This window comes from Centrocercus urophasianus, unplaced genomic scaffold (assembly GCF_019232065.1).
Source record: "Centrocercus urophasianus isolate 14NV4802_14NV808 unplaced genomic scaffold, USGS_Curo_1.0 seq_17, whole genome shotgun sequence".
Taxonomy (NCBI): domain Eukaryota; kingdom Metazoa; phylum Chordata; class Aves; order Galliformes; family Phasianidae; genus Centrocercus; species Centrocercus urophasianus.
This window is the reverse complement of record NW_024884722.1, coordinates 10,768,173-10,790,749: the sequence shown is the minus strand read 5'-3', so window position 1 is coordinate 10,790,749 and position 22,577 is coordinate 10,768,173. Positions and strand designations below refer to the sequence as shown.

At 40.2% G+C, this 22,577-nt stretch overlaps 1 protein-coding gene across 1 annotated transcript in view; it reads left to right on the top strand.

Moving 5' to 3' along the window:
• The window catches only part of SORCS3 (sortilin related VPS10 domain containing receptor 3), a 271,115-nt gene that overhangs the window by 175,573 nt on the left and 72,965 nt on the right, over nucleotides 1–22,577 (top strand). Inside the window, 2 exon segments of the mRNA XM_042818330.1 lie at nucleotides 11,016–11,080; nucleotides 17,794–17,912. Of these exon segments, the coding sequence (XP_042674264.1) occupies nucleotides 11,016–11,080; nucleotides 17,794–17,912 (184 nt within the window).

Sequence of the window (22,577 nt, the reverse complement as noted above, 5' to 3'; positions counted from 1 at the left end):
TTCAGCCTTTCTGCCATCTAAAAGCCTCATGATTCAGTCTCTTATCTATAAGGTTTCTTCATGTCCCTAGGGGCTAGTCTCTTCTCTTATTTCCCCATTGTAAATCTTGGATCCATTTGTAATCCCCCACTCTCTCATGACTAACTGTCCGTGACCTGAGCAGACCAGAGAAACCACCTTGCAAGAAAAGTCTAAGGAGGAATTGATTCAGTGCCTCTCCCAGATAAGGCTCATCTCTGGGCTGGATCCCAGTACCATGTCATTCCAGACAGTGTATGATGGAAGAATCTATTTCCTTCACATGCAACAGGGAACCAAATAAGATGTGATGAGAAACTCATGGTCAGCATTGGAAGCCTAAATGTTGTGATACAGACTTGTGTGGCCTGCATGGGCAGACTTTATTCTGCCTCTCCCTAATGCATGTGAACTCAAACACAAATTAATTTCAGCCTGTCAGTAACAGTCCCAGAGTAATTCTGTGTGAATACTTTGTAGGAAGCAATGATGAAAGCCAGCTCCCTCTAATTAATATATTGAATAATGCATCTCCCTGAGGCATATGGGGATCTCCCATACTGTCATGGCTTGGCAAAGCAAATCGAAAGCTAGGCTGCCAGACCAATGGTATTATCGTATTTTGTGCTCTTTGGCTAGCATGGAATATTCTCCTAATTTTGCATGTGCAATTTGGCTTAGGTTTTCACTTTTGGCTCATTCCATGCTAATCTCTTTGTTTCTGGACAAATGGGCTGGTTTTCATTGTGGGAGGGACCACTCTTGCTTTCAGATAACTGACAGAGAAACCTGTGGGATTTGTTTTTAAAACCACCACTGATCTGAGAAGATTTGAAATGATCTTTTTACCTGCTTTGATTATGGATATAAATTTTCAGGCATTTAATTCAGCTGCAAAACATCTGCCGACAGCGGAGAGCTGAGCAGCTTTCCTGGGCATAGCCCCCCTCCTGCCCCAGGCCTCATCCTGGATGTCCCACTTGGATTTCCAGAGATTCGCTTTGGTGTGAGTTATTACAGCTCCTGCCTTTTTGCAGCAGCTGGGTCTGGAAGCATTCTTCCATTGGAGAAGGATGCAATCTAATGGAGAACTAATTCTCAGTAAGTTCTTCACACACATATGGGCCATTTTTGCTTAAAACTCGAATTTCAGTCATATCTCAAAGCTCCTCAGGTAATTTTCTCAAAAAGAATCAGAAAAGACCCAGATAAATTCCAGTTCATTTCCCTGAACTGACTTCAGCCTCTCAACCTTTGGAAGTTTGCCTGCCATTAAGTTGAACAAAAACAGTTGTTTTATTTAACAGAAGGAGCTGAACCCATGCCGTGCAGAAAGAACAGTCTTATCGTGACAAAACAGACAAGATGCTTCTGCATTCATTTAAATGTGAGCCATTTGTGTTGCTCAATAACATCCATTAAAGATAAGGAGGTCCCTCTTTATGCCTTCTGCCTGTTGGAAATTAACAAACCCTCTTAAAACGACAATTCATCAGCAGTTATATGAGGCTGAATTCGTTCTCGGGAAGAGAAGAAATTGAAACTCCCATCCTTTCATTCCTTGGCATTCCCCTGAGCCTCCTCTGTAGAATGAGATGAGTTTAATTTTGCTATTGTTCAGCATAACAAGCACGAAGCTACATCAGAACGTAAGAGTGGGAAGGAGTATCTTATTAGCTACACCACAGGTTCTTTTAAATAATGTTGATTCAGTAACTTGTCTCTTGCTGATCATATACAGAATAAGGATGAGAAGGCAGTGAGTGAGGCTGCTTTACTTGCATATTTGTAGCAAGCTAATTGGAATAGGAGATAGCTGTGGTTATCGTAGCTCTGTAATTATCTTATGGATAATTGTCCTCCATTGGGCAGAAGGTAATAAAATCAGATTGTAGATACATCTTCATGTTTAGTGAAACATCAAAATTTCCATGGCTGAGTCTCAGAGAAAGGTACTAACTTGCGAATACTGGAAAAGACTTGAGGAAATAATAAGTAATACCAGCAGTCTTCAGAGCTGATCTCCCACAGGATTACATCTTGCTTTTTATTGGGAAAAAAAAAACAAACCAGAAACTCTGCCAAGTCTTTAGGCAAAGAGTATGGAAAGATTCTTGGGTTTTTCTCACAGTATTTTTGGGTTTCAGGTTTTGATTGAAAATCGTTGAGGAAAAGAGACATGTTCCATTATAATATTGATTTTAGGGACAATCTGTAATAGCGTCTCTCCAAAGCCATTTCTAGATCTGTGTATTTTCTCCAGATTTTTTTTTCTTTCTCCAAATCATTAGATTTGAGAAATGTGTTGACACTTTGGAATTTGCCCTGAAGCCAGAAAACAGCAGAGTATTACATTTCACTTGGCCTTGTGCTTTTCTTTCCTCTTATTGCTCACCTATAACAACAGATTTAGAACTTGACAAGGAGAAGCTCTTTGTTCACCTACAACTTGGCCCTGTATCTTCACTTCTTGTCATGTAGGCAGCACGTACTCCTGTTGTAGCACTTTGCTTTCTTACTTGAAAAGTGGAGAATGCTTTGGGGATGGCAACACTTTGGAATTCAGAAGACCTGGGAGTGCATGTTGTACTCAACCTATCAGGATGCTGGACATCAATCCAACTTGAAGCAAAGGAACCCACAAAAGCTCCATGACTTCACAGATCTCTCCTGCTATAATGTCATTCTACCACTGATGGACAGACGTGCAAGTAGCCTTGCCCTTTTCATTCTTCTCTCTGTGCTGTATCTGAGGATGCCTGTGTTTAAAATGCAAACCTATCTTGTCATGAGATAATGGGTTGTCTACAGAACTCCTGTCATGTTTGCTTTTACCCACTATAGCGACATAGGCATGCTGTTTCTATAGAAAGAACATGTCTTTGCACATCTGACTGCTGCCAGAATGCTTTTTGCTTCCTCCTTTTTGGACATGCCTTCCACTGTTATTGATGCTGGGACAAATATATATCTCACTCTCAGCAGCTTATTCAGTGTGATTTTTTGGGTAAGGAGATGCGCTGATGCAGTTATGCTTGCTGGTCCTGAATGATTTTATTCTTCTCCTTTGTCTTTCTCCCCCTGTCGCACCTCTCCCTCTTCTTCTCTGCCTTTCCTGGCTGATTTGTAAAAGTCAAAGAATGAAATAAGGCATTTGTTCTCTTCAGGCTTGTGTTTGAAATACAGCAAAACAACGGTTAGGAAAGGTTTGCTGTGCAAATCTGTTTTTTCACAGTGGCTTTCCCCGAAATGCATAAACTGAACAGCAAAATTATTTCTGCAATGTTAGACGTTATCCCATGGTGATTCTTTGCAGTATTCTGCAACAGGGAACGTGAAGGCTCATCCTTCCTTAATTAATACAATGTACAATGCCCATAGGCATATGGCGCTCGTCAACATATCTTATACATTCTGCCTGTGCCAAGTTTCATACTGGCGTCCCTTCTTTGGACATTTAAGTTTTATTTTTATTCATCTAATGCTGCATTCATTTATTAAATGATGCGCTCACATTGAAGTATTTCAAAAGCACTGTGTTCTGCCTTGGATTCTGTTAATAGCAGAATCACTGAGCCTTATCGTTTCAGACATGTCATATTTGCAGTTAGAAAATGTTAATACAAATGAGGGGAATTAAACACACAGTGAACTGAGAATCCTTATTCTGTCGTAAAAAACATTGCTTGAGCAGATTGCATTTAGGATAGTTTTGATAGGAGACAAACTGAGAGCAAGGAGTCTTCTAAGCATTCCCTTCCATGGAGGGAAACAGGAACTCCAGCAAAAACCTTGTCTGCAGGACTGGCTGATGGTTTTGCTGAACATGTTTTTTGCTTTTCTAAATTGAATGTAAACATGGTTGATTCATGTTTCCTGAAAAAACAAAGTAATAATCTACAGTGATTCCCAATCTGCATGACTTTCAAAGGAAGACAGCCAAGCACTGAGCAAACATTAATTAACTGGACTTCATAATGTAGTAGGCACTAACCTCATTTTAAACCAAATGCAGGGAAGGAGCTGAAAGTCGCTCAATGTCAGTGATCTGTCTGAGAACAGAAGCAAAAACTCTGCTTGCGTTTCACAAATTTGTGCAAAGAACAACTGGCCAGGAAAGTGATTCCACTGATATACATATATTTCCCCCCCCAAAAAAGCTGCAAACTACAACATCCCCCTCACTTAGATTTTGATCACTGAAATGGCTTTTGTACAAGATATTTTCTGTATTTTTGTTTTCCCTTTCCTATGCTATTTTCTGTGCTCTTTTCCCCTTATCTATTCCAAAACAAAAAGCATAGTAAGAAAGAAGACAAAGCTGAAAATGTGTACTTTTTAATGTATCAAAAATCAATTTTTATTCTTGGTTTTTCAAAGAACTTGAAATGTGAAATACTAGAAGGTTCTGCAATAAGTGTCCCATCCTTCTACATGCAAAACAGAATCAAATCATCCTTTTGATGGAAAGTATTTTAAACTTGTCTACCGTTAATTTTACAGACCTCTAATTACAGGCGAATCCCCTCTCTACTTTCTATAAACACTTTTCTCAGAGCCTTGCTGTCTGTATTAGATGCGCATGGAGCAGAACAGATGTATATTGTGTGCTGAAGCTTTGAGATCTTCACAGCGATAACATCTTAAGTCAGTGAGCAGCCACTGCTTTACTTCCACCATATCTGCTTTTACGTACCCTGGTTCAGGTGTATGCTGATGGGCCAGAGCAGAGAAGCAGCAAACTGCATGGAAGCAACTTATTTAGTTTGTAAGTTAGCAGCAAGACTGTGACTACACCTGGGAGCACACCCGCTATGAGTTCTGCCTTGACATAGCTGACAGATTAGCTCCCTGCATGAGCCTCAGTCCCCAGGAGAAGTTATTTCTGGCACCGCTGGGAAATTAAGATGCCACCTCCGGCATGTGTTCTGCCGGTGCTGCTGGAGCTTTCAAACCTTGACAGGGCTGCGAGTAAGGTTCTTCACCCTACTGCCCACACACTTTTTCATGATTGTATTGCAAACTTCAGTTATGTTTATTGGGATTCATAGCGTAGGCACGGTAAGAAATGCCAGGGGATTTGAAAGAACTAAGACCTGTTAACTAGATGAGAATTAGAGAGTAATATTTGCGCTTCCTTAGATTTCGGTATTAGCATACAGAATAAAGAAAAATGTGATCCAGCAGTGGCTTTGTTCAGTTGATTAATATCCTTTAAAGGCATTCTCAGGTTCAGTGACAATTTCTTTTGAGTTTCTGTTAATTTCTGTGAAATAAAGAGTCACCTTCTTTTATGTAACGAGAAGAGGGGAAACAAAAAAAGTTTGTGTGCCACAAAACCTGCTGTCTTGTGTGGCTTCCCTACTGATCTGCAAGGGGGTTGAGTTTAAACATCAACCTGTTCCTCAATGAAAATGTTGGCTCAAACCTCTTTCCTCTTGCTGCACTGTTATGTCCATGAAACTTGTAGCAACATCTTAGTTCTAGGACCTCTAATCCATTAAGAGTTGACAGAAAACTGGTTTAGATGTCCAGCAGGTAGCAGGGGTGGAATGCACATGGTCAGGTGCATGTATGCACTTATGAATGCATAAGCAGAGATTGTAGATGCACAAGTTTTGTTTTCTTTGATTACTAGACAGAACATCTCCTCAAGATGAACTAGAACATTGGCTCTGCAATGTCTTCTGAAAAGAAATTATCTAAGAAAAAATACTTGGAAATTTTTTTTTGCTTTATCTAGCAAGCTAAATCTCACAGCAATTAGTTTTACCAATGTCCAGAACTGTAGCATCACAGAAATTAGCACTGGAAAAGATGTAGGAAGATCCAAGGACCTGGATCAGACATTTTTTCACAGTATCTTCCTGCCAAGCTCTTTTTCTAAGCTTTATTTGAAATATGCTGTCCAAGGAGATATTTTATCTGTAACTCTTCAGAGCCTTTTCACATCCTACCCCATCCAGCAGTGTCTCTTCTGTTCAGTCACAGAGAATAGTGCTGTATTTATGTGTTTAATGAAAGCATTCTTTCTTCAACTGTATGTATAGTTTCCCCAATTATATTTTTTTATTTCATGTTGTTAGCCTGAGTATATGTAGCTTTTGTGTGCATTGGCTGTTACTTGTGCACAGTCAATACCTGTTGGATCTAGTTCTAGCCTTGACTCCAGTAAATAGCAGGGAAACAGACAGAATCCCCTTAATCATCTGAAGACAACCCCAGTTATTGATGCTGAGGAAAATCTGATGTCACTTATTGATACCTTGGCAACATAATGGAGAAGGCAATCAACTGATCTATCTTGAAACAGCATTTATAATACGTTAGAAGATTCACATCAGCTGAACAGGAATGGTCTGCATCAGTTTCTGCTCCCACTTGCCCTTTTTGTTGCTTGGGTGAGTTGATCACAAGTGCTGCTTGCCTGGCACCATTCACAAGGGTTTATACTCACTTCTGGAGCAGGATACAATTAGAATTGCAGCAGGCTAATTGGCAGCATCCACTAATTTGACTACAGTTGCCTAAAGCAAAAGGATGTGTTTTTCCTGCTTTACATATTATTACACAATAAATGTACTTTGTTCCTTCCTATTTTCATTCCTGTTACATAGTACTCTGTCTGCTAAGCAGTCTCCATCTGCTTCCTCTGTCCCTGGATATGAGCAGTCACAGGTATCTTTTATCTGACATTCCAGACTCCAAAAAAGCTCTCCAAATTGTCATCTTGTGGAAGTTTCAGTCCATTTTAAAAGTTTTGTTTATGTTTTCAAACCAGAGCTGCTGGATGCTGTCTTGGCTGGTTCAGAAAAATGCATGCTCCTGTGCCACATGCTCAGTCTAGCAGTTTCCAGACCAAGTTTGAAAGCCTGAACCCTATGGTCTGTTTTATGACCTCATTATAAATCCTTTACTCTAATGTTCCTGAGTTCTAGTGATAACTCCCTTCCACCCCCTGTATGAGGGTGTCTAGGAGATGGGGGAGCAGGATATCTCTTTTTCTGTTTATGGTTTAGGAAACTGGGGTCAATGGCAGGTAGTCTGAATTGCTCAGCATTTTTAATCTAGGATATGAGAGTAGTTAAAACTCAATGCTGTTCTTCATCATTAATGCCTGATGTCTGAAAAATGGGTAGAAAAATGTGGCTTGTTCCAGTGAGAGGTAATAGAGTTGGTAGTATCAGTGAATTGAAATGTTTAGTAGGGCAGGGAGACCAGACTGAGAGTCTGTATATTTCTTTTTCCTTTTCTTTGCATTTTTAATTTTGAACTATGCAGTGTCTTACAGGAATATCTACTTACAATGCAAAGTGCTGTGTTTTCCTTGCCCTTCTTGCTTGCTTTTCCTCCAGGTCAGAGATGAAATATTATCAGAACAGCATAATAAATGTGCATCCGTGCACAATGATTTCCCCTCAAGATAGAGATAAAGATCTTGCGAGGGTCCTGTCTGTCTTTCACCTTTCAAGATCACAAAGTCATCTCCTGAAACGAAGTAAAGATCTCACGAAAATGAATTACTATGAAAGAAAAAAAAAAAAAAAAGAAAAAAAAAGAAAGAAAAGCAGCAGAAGATAGAGACCGTGTAACCACTGTGTCTTTCCTAATGGGATTCAGAGGTATTTGAATTCTTAATTGGCCAATGATCCCGTGTCAGCTGCAACATTAGCTGCAGGCTCCCCATTTCAAAAACTGCCTTTGCAGCAGTCAGGGAACATGTCAGCAGGAAAAAATGACCTTTCCTGTCACTTCTGGCTGCATCCTCTTTTCTCAGCGTTTTTTCATCTGTTTGTCACAGTGCAACTGCCTTTTTTTTTGTTTTGTTTGGTTTGGTTTGGTTTGTGCCATTTGGAGTTTCTGCACATCCCCAACAGAGCTGAGCTGTGCCTAGAGCCTGAGATGTGACCACATAAAGGAAAAATGTTTTCAAGCTATGCTTAGGGTTTCTGATGGTTGTTAAATACTCTTTCCTTTGTAACCCTCTAAAATAGAGCTGTTTGTCAGACAGAGAGCAATGAAACTCCTTCCCAGGCAGTCTGCTCTGTGGGTTCCACTTGACTGTACAGAACACGCAAGGTTCTGTCAAAGAATGCCGACATACTCTTCATCATGTTTAAGTTGCTAAGTTGTTTTGCACAGTGTATTCTTCAAATGTCCTTGAAAGACAGAAGGCATGAGAAAATGTACAGCTGTAAAGGTGTCTGTTTTTCTTCATGTATTGCTGCACGAGTGGTTGTTGCAGTGTAATTTCAAGACCAGCTCAGTTACCATGTGGGATGAGGAATAGCTTTACAGTCTGTGTGCATGCTTGCAAGAGTGTTCTAGGACCTATGTTCACATCTTGCTTTTTCTATTACCAATCTTCTTTTGCATTCTTCACTTAAAGCTCCTCCAGACAGAAAGGACTTGAGGATGTTTACTGAAAACACCTATGTTCAGGAGGCAGACAAACTGCAAAGCACAGCAGTTGTCATTGTGGGTGGGAGCAGGCATAAAGAAACACATTGATTGTGGATTTGTTTTGCAGTCAGAGGCTTTGAATTGAGGAGAACTGGTCTGGGAGAAGGAAGGACAACTGATGCATTACTTTACAGGCTTGTTATCTACCTGTAGTCAACAGGAGCTTGTTTTGCTTTTGGATCACAGGAGATTGGTTTGTGAGCTTTTCCACTTGAAGTACAGTGTTCAGCAAGCAGAGAAATACTGGGAGGTGCTGTATACTGATCTCTTTGTTGTTGTTCTGAAAAGAGCCATTGGGCTTGTCAAAACTAATTAAGGGAAGAAGTAGATGGCATTAGGAAGGAAATTCAAGCTAGACTGACATACTTCAAGAGATTCCTATCCTCCCTTGGTGGTTTTGTAATACGAATTTTAAGTGGAGGGAATCCACAGAGGCTGTGTGTACAAACACACAATAGTAATAATAATTTTGGCTTTTATTCAGAAATGCTTAGGTTCCCCTAATTCCAGTCATTATTAAAATGGATAGCATTCTGATGTTTTTTTTTCTGGGCCAGGAGTGGGAGGAACCCAGGAGGTGCCAAGCGGAATAGTGACAGCTTGGCATTGCTGACATGGCCAATGGCTCTTTTGTAAAAGGCTGGCATCTGGCTTCCAGAAAAACACTGTAGAGTGTAGCCTCTAGAGTGACAGCTAGAAAGCCTGCTGGGAAGGGCTATTGTGTTGATCCTTGATGTGCTCTCAATCCTACCAAAAAGTGTTAAAATTACTGCCCCCTTGCCCCTTTTGATAAAGTTGTGATGCACAGATACATTGGTGAGCACCATACCTCCATCCCATTTGGAGTGCCGTAAATGATAGTTGTGATTGCTGAACAACTGAAATTATAGAATTTATAGCTACTTATGGGAAAAAGGCAGAAGAATTTTGCTGTGGACTGGAAAGATGTGCTCTTTCTGTGCATTGGTAATGTATTTTGCTCTATCTCATATTTTTCATTGACATTTTAAGGAATGTCTTACCTGTCTTACTGCCACTTTTAACTGTGCTCAGATCTTTCAGAAGATTTGACCCCAACAATTATGTGGTCATAGGGACTCTGGCCTTTTCTGACATTCTTACTGATAATGGACAGCATTTTCTTCCTTGTGGCATCACCTTGAAACTGATGGAAGCGATTAAGGAACAGGCTATTTCTCACTGGGAGCAGAGTGATGAAAACTCTGCTTGTGTGGCTTTGTTTTTGCTTTGTTGGTTTTTGCCACAGTTCACAGTGTGGGTTCACCATTAGCATGAAGCTATAGTTAATGAGATGAGCCACTTTCAGTTACCTCCACTCTGGGTCATAGTGCAGTTATTTTGGCATTTGCAGCACTGGCTGATCTTAGCTGAATTCTGGGGCGTATGTAAGCTTGTTGTTTTAATTGCTTTGTTTTTTCAGCACCACAAAAATTTATCAGAGCGTCTGTATTTTGAATGTCTTTTATTTATTTTTAAAAATGTTTTAGCTGTTGATGCCCTAAGGAATAAGCAACGAAAGATCGTGATGAAAGTGCTTCGTAGCATTAGGGAATTGTGAATGTTGGTTGGCTCAGAGGGAATCTATTATTTACAATCTACTGTATCAAATTCAGCTTCCACCAAATTAGAAACTGATTTTTGTCGTTGTCCCTTTTTAATCTAACCCCGTGGTTAACTCAGGAGAAGCAGCTCCATAAATCACGTGGACATCTATGGATTTTTTTTCCCCTGCCAGCCATTGCTAGGACTAAATGTTCACCTCCTAGTGATTCTTATCAGCCAGAACACTAAGAATAACATTTCTGTTCTGGGCTTGACTTTCCCTTTGCCAAGAGAAAAACTGTCTTTGTAGTGTGTCTTGCAAAATGTTTTTAGGGAATAAAAGAAAAATGCACATGAAGATTTGACTTGAGGTGGTCAGCCCCTAAGGTTTAGAGAAACTCATGCCTTATTTCATGAGTATCAGGGGCTATGACACGGAGTGAATAATGAATACTGGCTTGCAATTTCTTGTCTGAAGTTTACCATGCATGTGTACCTGATTTGAAGATGGGTAAACTGAGATAAACAGTAGCAAGATTGCCTAGCAAACAAGGGACAGATCTCACCACACTATTCATCTGAGTAAAACCCCTTTTTAGTTTGCTGTCTATAAGTGTTTGTCTGCTGTGCCCTCATCTTTCTTGCAGTATGAAAATAGAGCTCTCATTTGACTGAATCTTGTGCCAGCTAGCTTTGCCACCACAGAAATGGCTGCTGTAGTTTTGCTTCTGTAGGCAAGGGACAGGCAGGCTTATTCACCAGCATCTGGGAAGGTAGGTTAAGTTTAGTAGTTGGCTCCTGAGAGCAGGCTACATAGAAACAGAGACTACAAAGAGGGCAGAATGCAGGGAACTACATGCCTGCTATCCCAAAGTTGAACTGGTTTTGCTAGCCCACGCGCTCTGTCCATCTGATTTCAGCCTTCTAGATCACCTCTTTACTACTCTTCTTTTTTTCTGTCTTTCTCCCAGGTCTGTGATGGGTTTGGATAAAGAACCAGACCTTGTACACATGGAAGCCCGGACAGCTGATGGACGTGAGTGCCTGCAGTCAATGTTGAAAAATTGCACTTTGAGTCAAGAATGGAGTGGGAATTGAAATTCACTTTGCTCATTTTGTCTTTGCATTTACATTTTAATTGATAGGAAAAATGTGTATCATGGGGTTTGATGTGAGGCATATTCTTATCCTTTAAATCTGGGGGGAATTCAGAGGCTGAAGGATGTATGTCTGTAGAGAACCTGGGTGGAAGCACAATCTGTTGGACTAAGAAACAGTCTGTGCTGTTCACTGTTTAGCTGTTCTCAGTATCACATATTTTATGTGGTACACGTATAAATCATAAACAGCTGTGCTGCCAGTGCTGTGCAGTACGGCCTCTATGTGTTTCCAGAGGAGTTCACAACAGCTCGGTTTTACCAAGGAGTCTGAAAAATTGCTTACAGTCAGACTTTTCTAACTAGGATGTCCCTATGCCCCAAGTACCCTTTGACTCATTTTGAAAGGAGTTTTTAGTTTTGTGTAGGATGTATGAATATGTCCTCCACATTGGAAACATGCCTGGAAAAATTGCCTGTATAAATGGGAACAAACAAAGAAAAAAAATCTTAACCCCTCACTGAAATGAATCTAACTATAGATTCCTGTGAAACTAATCTCCAGCAAATAAAATGTGCATTGAAGTTGAATTTTTCCACCACTGCTGATACTGTTTAAGCATTTCATGCAGGAATTTTAGCATGGTAATGCATCTCCTGTAGCAGAGCCAGTGTTATTCCAGCTCAATGCTATTCAGCTATGGGATGTGTCCCTTTTATGCTACAGGGACAGTGCAGAAAAGCAGCATAGGACTGAGGTTGTAGATTTCTAGGGGAAAAAGGGTTTCATTTTGTTGGTTACAAATTTTCTGTTTAGTTGAATGCTGCATAGGCCAGATGCTGTGCGAACAAGCTCCTGTCTGTCAGGGTGACTTCTCTGAGGTTGTGGATCTTCCAAATCATTCACGGGCCTCCCACTGCTATTTAGCGATGGCAGCTGAATAAATAACCAGGCAATAAAGCTTTGGGGTGACAGCTGTTTGTTAAGTATGGGGAAAGAGCAAAACAAGCTTGCAGGTGGGTGGGCAAGGTAGGGAGGCATCTTCAGTGCTTTTGCTGCTTCATATGTTATTGTAGAGATGCTAGGAAAAGTGGCAAAAAGCAAGTGAAAAAGTAAGCAACTAAGTAAACAAAATGCTGATGAAGTCTGTTTTCAAACTAAGTTTAAACTAGCTCAGCCAGCTATTTAAATACTGGATGCGTCAAGGCTGAACATGCTTCATTTGAAAGATGCTTCTGCAGTTCCCAGACAGCTCTCTTCCTTCGGGCCTTGTTTGCTTGGGGCGTGCTGTTTGTTCTTGTTTTAATGCATAATTTCAGCATTTTGAAATTGGCAATTGATGGCATTGAGGGTTTCCCTGAGAGTGAGACTTGAACAGTAGTGTCAGCAGTATAGGCCCATCAGCAAGGCATTGTCCCTTTAGGGGGCCCCAGTGGGCTGTGCTGGCCCTGCTGGGGGGACAGCAGTGAAAAGGCTCCTCTCCCAGCCAAGCATAGCACAAAAGAACTATCTTGCTCCAATTAGAGTTCTTAAGGCTTAAAACAATATTAGCTTGTGTTAGAAAACATTGGCTGCCTCAGAGCTATGGTCTCACCTGGTGTGAAATGGTGCAGCTCTGTGTGCTTAGGAACCGCAGGCTGAGTTTTTCTCCTGGCTGGCTCCGTAACAAAAATGGTACTTCATACTCTCAGAAAAGTGGCTAAGGTACTTAGACCTGCTGGAAAATGGGTCCCTGCAATTATCTCCTCATGATCAAAAAGTTTGTGACTAAAGTTTTCCTCAGTGGTTGGCAGAAGGAAGAGGAGGCTTTGTTTTTTTAACTCCTCTCAGGTTGGTCTGTGGTTCAGATACTGATGCATTAAGAGACACAGATTTGATTACTCCTATTGCTCAGATCAAGTTGGGAACTAGAATTCCTGTATGTAATATTCCTGACAATTTTAAAAGTATGCAGTTCTAGAGGTGGCATTTGTCTTTTACTCTTTCTTTTTTTTCCCCTTTTTTTTCCTTTTAATGCGTGATATTTAGAATTAGAATCGTGAATTTGACTTCTCTTTCCTTCTCTAACAGCAATTACTCATGGGATTCAAGACCTGATCTAATATTAATTCAGACACTGGAGCTTAGAATATACAGGTGCTGGGATATAGTAGAATATCATCCGTAAATGAGTCAGGGCTATCATCAAACTCATGGAGCTGGGAGGTGGAAGTCCTATCCTGTTTTCCCTTTTCCATAGCTGCAGCTTTGATCCTTGGGTTTTGTCTGTATGGTCATTAGGAATGTTAACATTTTCAAAAATTATCTTCCCCAGCATCCGTGTCCCAGTCAATATCTGTAAGATGCTGTGAATTACAGTGCCTGGCTGATTCTCAAACTGTTTCTGTCTTTTGCAGCAGATGAAATTTTTCACTTTTTTTTCTTTTTTTTCTTTTTTTTTTCTTTTTTTTTGACAGAACTATTGTTGCTGAATAATAATCTAGGCCTGCATTTCTAAAATTTAAGAGCAAGTAGGAGCCTTAGGTACTGTACCTTTGGCTTCGGTGTAATAGGAGGAAGGACAGGGCTGAAAGCAAGGGGAGCTGTTACAGATACAGGGACACTCACCAGGTGATATAGGTCTCCCACCAATGCTTCTGAGAAAGATCAGTTCTTGATGTTCACTGTGATAATTTCCCTGCTCACGGGTATGATGCAATAATCAGTATTTCAGTTAAAGGGAAAAGAGTAAATTTGGAAGAAAAAAACACAAAACAAAACAAAACAAAACCCTTGAAAGATTGAAGAAGTCAATGGTTACTAATTCCTAGGGAGTAATTTCCAGTCCTGTCTACATTCCTGCGTCCTCTTTTCCAGCCATTTTTCTCCTCTTTCCTTGGTAAGCTTCCCTGTCATACTGATTTTAATCTGAGCCAATCTGCCAGAACAACTTCTTTCCCTCAGCTACCCTTCTTCCTATTAGCCATGCTGGCTAGCCGTGCCTTCTCCAGTTGCCTTGTTAATGCTGTCTGGAGGCCCTGCTAAGAGCCTCTGCTGCCCTGTGTCATCACAAGTCACAGTAACCTGCCACACAGATCTATCACAGTGGCAGGTTTGACTTCTCCAGAGTCTCTTTTAAGGGATCACATCCTTGGGTTTTAACCACAAGAAAGCCTCCTGGGTGCCTTCTTCCCCCTAGAGCTACTCAGTCATGGCTAGTGGGCAAAGAAGGGACTTTGTGGCAGTCTTAACTTGCACATTTCACTGCAAATTTCAAGAATTTTCTTCAGCTTTATCTCTTCTAAAAAGAGTATAAATACACTCTGAATTCTTAAGATGGGAGACCGTGTTAATTAGCAGTGGGGAAGCATTTTGAGCTCTGTAGCTGGGAAATGGATATACCTCTGAAAAAGCCATTCCCTAATCTGGAGTGTGATAAGTTTGTGTGAAGGGTTGCGTGGAGGTGTGGATGTTGGGAGCTGCAGTAGAACATCTGAACTGCTCAATGTCTATATTGTCTCATTCACAGATGGGCTGAGAAAGTAACTAGATATTGGGTTTTAAGCACAAGTAGTTGTTGAGGCCAGCTAGGAAATCTCAACTCTTTTTGCGCTGAAATGGAAGAAAGAGTGGAAAAGAAAGTCTCTAATTCTGGTGTTGTATGGAACATTATACAAACTGGAAATAATCCTCAAATCAAAGCCAACTTTTTATAAGGCATGCATCTTCCAGGGGAAGGTCAGCAACACTTTACAAGGTTAGTACCCAGCTTGGGCATGTGCCATACTTTTTTTTTCTTGGCTCTCCAAAAAAGGGATGAAAATCGAGCTCCCTTCAGAGAAGAGGGACTTAACAGCTTTGATGGTAGATGTTCCTTTCTTTTTTATTTGATTTTTTTTTTTTTTTTTTTTTTTTTGGCCCAATCCTATCTATACAGATGAAGATATGCTCTGTAAATAAGAGCACAGTCCTCAAGGGATCTTACCCTTCAGGTAGCTTGGATAGGGACTTCAGATTGTTTCCTGCTTTCAGCAATACTCCAGTGTATTATGAATGCTGGGTGAAAAATGCAGGGGCAACTTGGATGTTAGAAAGGAGATGCTGATTATTTTAGAAAATGGCTGCATAAGGTTGTCTGAAATTACTGCTTTTAGAATTTGGCTCCCCAGCTTCTGTTCACTTGAAGAAAACCAGCCTTCCTGGCCTTGAAATTTTTGTCTTTGCATTTTCTGAGTTTTTGCATATCCTAGTCTTAACTGTTGGTTTGGGTTTTTCTCTAGTTTGATTCTCTGGCTTTGCAAAATGCCCACCTGGATGTCTGTTATGCTGGATGACTTTTTTTCTTGCCCAGAAGTTACTATTTGTTATACTCTGTCATATTTTTACCTGATTTTTAAGGTGCTGTAAAAGGAATCATTTTTCATTTTCTCTGGGACATCAGAAAGAAACACAAAATTGAACTTAGTTTTGAACCAAAGGGCAGACAGATTTGAAGACAATTTTTTTCTTCTCTTGTTTTCTTTTGCAGATTTTGTATTGTAAAATACATGAAAATAAGTAAACAAGAGACTAAGCAGAAAAATGGGTAGGATACGACTCTCCTTCTCCACCACCAGCTTCCTATGAATATTAATCTGGTGCCATTCTTTGAGTGTATTTGATTGCTGGTGTAGCACACTCAAAATGACACATTTCTCAGTAGGCAGGAAGCTAGTTGTCATGTCAACACTTGTGGTTTATTTGCATTTATTTGTGACAAGTTTTTATTCCTCCTCCCATTCTGTCACTCAACAGCAGCAAATTATCCCCTTTTTCAGAGGGATAAGAATATCCAGGCGACTGTGTGGGAGAACATACTGGAGGGAATGAGCTTCTAAAAATACAGCTCCTGACCTTTCCTCCTTGTTCTGCCTAATTTTAGTGCTACCTCAAAGAACAAATCAGGGCTGCTGAGCTCTTTGAGTTGAATGGAGAATATGGGGAACCCTCTTGTTTTCTGAGAAGTTGCTTCAATGTCTTAGATTCCACATGCAGGACATAAATAACAACTCCAGACCAAGTCTGGACGTGTCAGTTGATGAAAAGCCTTAATTTATCCCACCTAAGAATCTGATTTCTCTGCTGCTGCTGGAATTTTGTGTTGGAAGAAAGCACAACTCCTCTGATACTCCAGTTATTTGGCACTGTCTCTAGGTCAGACATATTCTAGTGTACGCCATATGCATTAATTATCCCAAGATAATTGGCAGCTGGAACTGGCAACCATTGCTGCTGCTTCAGCATCATCAGTGGGACTGCCTTTCATTTTAGCACCAGATGTACACAACTGCTTTGAATCAGCTGTGTAGCCTTTATTAACCTGGAATTCCCAGTGCATCTAACAGGCCTGCAGCCTTGAACCATGGACCTTCAGTCCATGAAGCCAGTCATGAGCTTCTATTAGATTCAAGTTTAATGGCTGTTTGTGGCATTTTTTAGAGTCAATATCTCTTACTTGCTTTGTTTTCACTTTGCATTCTTAGAGTCAATAAGTGGGACTTGGTGATGGAAGGCAAAACTGCCAAACTTGGAAAAATTTGGTTTTGAACCTGAAATGGTAGTTAGCATTGTCAGAGAATCTTAGCTGTGCCCCTCACTGCTTTTCAGTTAAACACATTTTGCTGTTTCCAAAGACACAGACAAAGGACAATAACAAGTTTATGGGATTGAGAATCCTGTAAGCAGCTTTGCCAGGCTACTTCTCTTTTGAAGTTCTCTTTTATCTTTTTGGGCACAGTTCAGCAAGATCCTTACTAATAGGTGCCATCATGGGAACTAAAAGCGCTGCATCAATCTCACCTCAGCCATTATAAGCTCAGCTTTCTTCCTGTATGGTATGTTCTCACCCTTTATAGAAAAGTCAACAAGTGCTTAAAGCTAAGAAGTCTGTAAAAGTGCTGCAGTGTAAAAGATATGACCCTTTTATCACTGCAGCCATCATTTTAGTTGTATTTTCGTTTTCTTCCTAATTTGCACTTCTCAGAAGAACAGTTGAAAGGCAGAGATGACATATTTAGATTACATACATCCAGAGACACAGTGCTATGCTGTGATGGTTCTGTTTCACAATTTTTTTTCTTAGCTTGAGTGAAACAATGCTTAATCTCCTGTAATCCCTGCCGAATTGTTGGAGGTGATCCTGTCTCTGCTTAACCACTGAGCTGTATGACTGCCTTCTTATTCAGGCCCCTTTCTTGTAGCACCTTGACTGCCTTATGTCTTTTTTTCTTTCATATTCTTCTTCCACTCTTATTCCTTTTCTCAAGCAATGCCAAAGACTGACAGGGCATGCCATTACTGTGAGGGGCTTCCTGTCTTCCCTCCAGACACAAGCGTTATCAGTTTTGTGCCACATTAATTATTTGTATCCTTCATTTATGGTTTGAACTCTACTTGCCAGGGGAATGTCTGCACAATGGGGAGGGGAACAGTAGGTGCAGAAGTGTGATAAATTCCTGATTCCAGTGAACACTTATTTTAAAAGATGTAAGTAGATCTTATGCTAATGTTTAGGGAGCTGGAGATGAGATTAAGACTTCCCATTAGAGACCTTATTTTGAACTGCTGATGACGTTTTCAGACAGCAGGCTCCTGTATGGCCACTTCTCATGTGTACATATTCTCCCATTACAGACACCCACTATTTGACCTGTCGGATCCAGGAGTGCTCAGAGACCAAAAGGAGTGGGCCATTTTCACGCTCCATTGACATCAACTCCCTTGTTGTTCAGGATGAATATATCTTTATCCAGGTACGTTGACTTGATAAGAACATGACAGGAATTCTGACTGCGCAAGTTATTTGTTCTGTGCAAGAGAGAAGGCATATTTTTAGGACAAGTGCATGTGATCACAAATCACAAAAAGCAGGGAGTGAGTGTGTACCTGCCTGCTGTAGATTGGCTATGCAGTCTGAAGCAAAACAATTGATGTCTCTTACTCATTTGTCTCATCCTGAATCTGATATATTTTGAAAGTTCACTCATCAATAATCATGAGGGTCCATGTGTGTCACAGAAACTCTAACTTGCTATTGTTGTGTCTACTTGAAAAATGCAAATAAACTATTGACGAACTGAAAAGAACAGAGAAGAGCAAAGGAGAGGAGTGAGTGATCATTTTAACAAATGGAAAGGTTTATGCTAATTTGACAGACTAGTAACGCTAATGGATTGAACAAAGATTTGCAGTGGGAAGTAAACAGCAGAGAGATTGAAAAAAGATGTTACAGGGCACCTTCAAAGTAGAGGATGGCTGTAAATTTGCCAGACAATTGATGATGGTTTTGTAGATGAGGAGAAAGTGACAAATTAAATGAGAATCTACTTGTTTATGAGATTTTCTTAAAAAAATGGAATATGGCCAGTTCTTCTTACCTATGGAACTGTGAGAATGAATCATATGATATGAAAGAGTAATTCCTGAAGACATGCCAAAAGTGAAGACTGTACTCTATGTTGCAGTAATTTTAGGATATAGAAAGTCTGGAGACAGGGATTACATGCATGCTGATGGTAACCAGCTGTCCCCCTTGCTGAAAAGGGTGAATGAAATGAGATGAAGCTTTGAGCCAGGTGGTAAAGGAAAGATACGTACTTCCTTTTTGGCTAAGACTGCTTAAGCTAAGCTCCTGTTTCTCATTCTTGAGGGAACATTTTTCTTGAATGCATCCAAATTGGAAGTTCTGCTCCATTTGTTGTGAAATTGTGAGTTTATAGGGAGGGCTGATAAATTCTGCAATGGGATTAGGTAGAGGATTGCATCCATATGACCTGAGAAGACTGCATATGGAAACTGTGTGCATATGAATAGCACTGGGGCCTCCTCGTTTTGTGCAGAGGAGGGAGCTGTCCTGGAGGAGGCTGATTGCTGTTATATACTGGGATTGCTGAATATACTGGGAATGTAGCTGCTGCAATTTAGCAAGTCACAATTTCACTAAAGGCAACGTCTTTCCAATTGGTATACTTTCCAATAGGATGTACAATCCAAAGAGTACTTTTGAGAGATTGTTTTTATCTGGCGTTTTATACTCATGGCTGAGGGTGTTGTATAGAATCCAATCCTTTATGGCAAGCACGAAGCCCCACAGGTGTTTCTCATTCCATGTCTCTCACCTATGTTAAAAGAAGGCTGATCTATTTTGAAGCCTGGGACATCTGCCTGGTGTGTGCATGCCTCTGCCTCAAGTTAGCAAGGAGGGAAACAGTCCTCCAGGCTCACTAATAGGTGCTAATTGCTTCAAGTTTAAAAAATAAATGTGTTTGTATATAAACATGCGTGTGTATATATATGTAATACTTCAAGTGCCTTGAATAGCTTTAGCACTGTTTTATTTCAGCATAGTTGATGTTCAAAGTGAAAATCACATACTGACACTTCTTAAAAATTTTGAATGCACAAACTGAATATTTCTGCCGGTTTGGGGAGAAGGCTTTCCCTTTCACAGGTTTTCTATCACTTTTCCTTCCTTTTTAACGTCCCACTTGTGGGATTTCCAGCCATCTGCCAGCCTGTACTGGCTGTAGAAACTGGATACTGATTGAGTCCATGGAGTACTCCAATAACACTTCAGATTAGCTGCACATGCCTTGCTGTACTGAAGGTGTGTTAAATCCACTGTGTTCAGCACATGGTCGATGGGTTATGCAGTGTTTGCCTGGTACATATATAGGAGTGATGTGTCCTGGATGTATTAGTCTTAAAAACCATGTGAGTCTCACAAACCTATTATGTGATATGTTAGATTTGCTGTGCGCAGCATCTCACGTATGTCATTCTGTCTGGATAATCTAGGACAGGAATATGGGAGCCAGCTCTTCTGAATTTTAAATATTAGACAGGTGAATAAATAAATATCAGTTTAAGTGTTAAGAACCTGGTGAGGCTTAATAACTGCATAAATGATAGGTGTATGAGTTTCAACCTGTCAGTGCTGAAGCAAATCAGAAGTAATGCTGTAAAGTAGAGAGTAGAACGTTTCTTGTAATGTTCATCATGAAAGCATTATGTTTTCAGTCTAAACTGGTAGTCTGTGTTCCCCTAAAGTGAATAGACAGATGAAAACTATCAGAAGCAATTCATTTTCTCCTAGAGACTTACTGCAGGATGCAGAAGGTCTCTCTCTGAATGTACTTTTCTCATCAACGGTAGAAGATGCCTAATTATGGCTTAGAGAAGACCCTAACTTTTCAACAGCTAAAATTAAGACAGGTGTATCCCAGCTATTTGTGTCATTTTAGATTATCTGTATGCAGTTATTCACTAGTGCATGTCCCTTCTAATCAAATTGATAAGCAAGCCTGTATCGTTAACCTGTATAACTTTATACCCAAAGTATGTGTAATATTATGGTGTACAATGCACAGGGAAGAAAGAATATGGAAAATGTTATAAAGTCCTTAAAAGTAAATGATTCCTGTATGTGATGTGGTGTTGTGCAGTGCTTCTGGAAGAATCATCCTGAATCACGGTGCAAAGAAATAAAATGAGAATGCTTGAAAGAAACTTGTTTTTAAAGAGAGGTTGAAAAAACTCAGGCTTGGCTACTAGGCCTATAACATAGGTAAATAACATAGTATATGATGAGAAAAGTAAAAAGCAATGAAGAAGGAGCAAAGAAATAGCTATGAGGAGAGAGTAGGAAGAATCCTTATGAATAGAACAGTAAATGATTACTCTGAATTTATTGATTGACTTTCTGCTGGATTGATCAATAGTTGTTGAAGGATGCCCAGCACAGCTCTAAGATTAGGTAATTCTGTATAAGTTGATCCATTAAGAGAAAATTTTGCCCTCTCTTATGTGTTGAGATTTTATTCTGTTCCCAGGATTGCTCCGGTGCAGCCAGGAGCCACTATGAGCTCCATTCTTCATAGATAGTACTTAAAATTCATAGAGCTTGCAATGTGAATTGTGTAGTTGTGAGAAAACCTTGGAATATGATATAAAGTGTGAATTTATTTACTGTACCTAAAAGGAGCTCATTTCATGAAAGTAAAGGAAATATTAGCCACAACTTTGCCATTGAGGTCAACGTCAGTGATGTTCAATTACATAGCTGTGCAATAGAGGAGCCAATAATTTCTCCATGGTTGTGCCACGCCTTTTCTTGTAAGTGTTGTCTTATAGTTGCTGCAGAATTTGTATCTCTTTCTAAACTCAGGCACAGAGATAACCTGAAAACTGTCTGTTAGAGTTGGCTTCCTGACAATTACCTGAACTGCTATGGTATTCTCACATGCACAGCCTATGTTAATTGTCAGAGAGCAGGGATTGGCTTTTGTTTTATGTATGTGTCTAGTTTATTGATGGCTTGTAGAATTTCTACAGTAAAAATAAATCAGTATTGTTCTGGGGAAAAGATTTTTCAATCAAGTCACGTATCAGGGTTTCTGAAGGAATTGTTCAAGTTGCTGAAAAGAAACTAGAATGCAATATGCTTTAATGAAAATGGGGATTATTTTGCAGAAAATTGTATTTTTAGTGAGAAGCATTGTTTGGAGGAAAAACTTATTTTCTCTAAGTAAGAAAATAATGTCAATGTTGTAGCTCTTTAGAGTAGCTATGAAAAGGAAGAGCTGAAACATTCTATGTAAGTTTCCTTGCCAACAAACGAAAAAGTTCCACTGAAAATGCAAGAAAGCATGAGCAAACATCTTCACTTATTGCAGGGAGTGGAAAAGTCTAGGATGAAAAAGTTTCAGTACAGTGTTGCTTATTTGTGGTGGTCTGAGAATTAATGGAGGTATTAAAAATGGCAGTGCAATTGCTAGGAATCAACTTTCCTGTAAAACCCCATTATTTTTCAGAAAGCACCATTTATGTAGGCAGACCTAAGGCTGGCAGAGGGAGCTAATAATTGCCAAGTCACTCCAGGTTACTTAAGGGTAATGTAGTTATCTCAAGTGTGATAACTCAGTGGGTGCATGGAATGCTGGACATGTCTGACTACCAATGGAGTCTGCAGACACTTCCCAACTCAGTGCAGGCCTAGCTAAGGACTGGATTTTCCCATAGATCCCCAGGTGTCAGGTGAGGGACAGTAATAAAGATGAAACTCTCCAGTTTAGCATGAAGGTTGCTGGCAGTACTGATGTTACAGTGCTGGTGGCCTGAGGATGCAAGTGAGATCAAGTTTACAGAGATAGGCAATATTTTTTATGAGATTGGAATTGATGGAGGTAGAAAATGCGCAGATAAACTTTTGGGCATACTCCTAAGAAACTTGGGGAAGGATTTGATATGTGAAAAATATCTCCTCCAACTCCCACCCCTCAGCTATAGATGTAAGTCTCACAGAACATGTTTCTCCTCCCTATCAATCTTCTTGTGTTCTCCCTGTGTAAACTCGTTGGTGTGTGGCTTTCCTCCCAGAGGTCATGCCAGTTCAGCTCTGCATCCAGTTAACGCTGTCC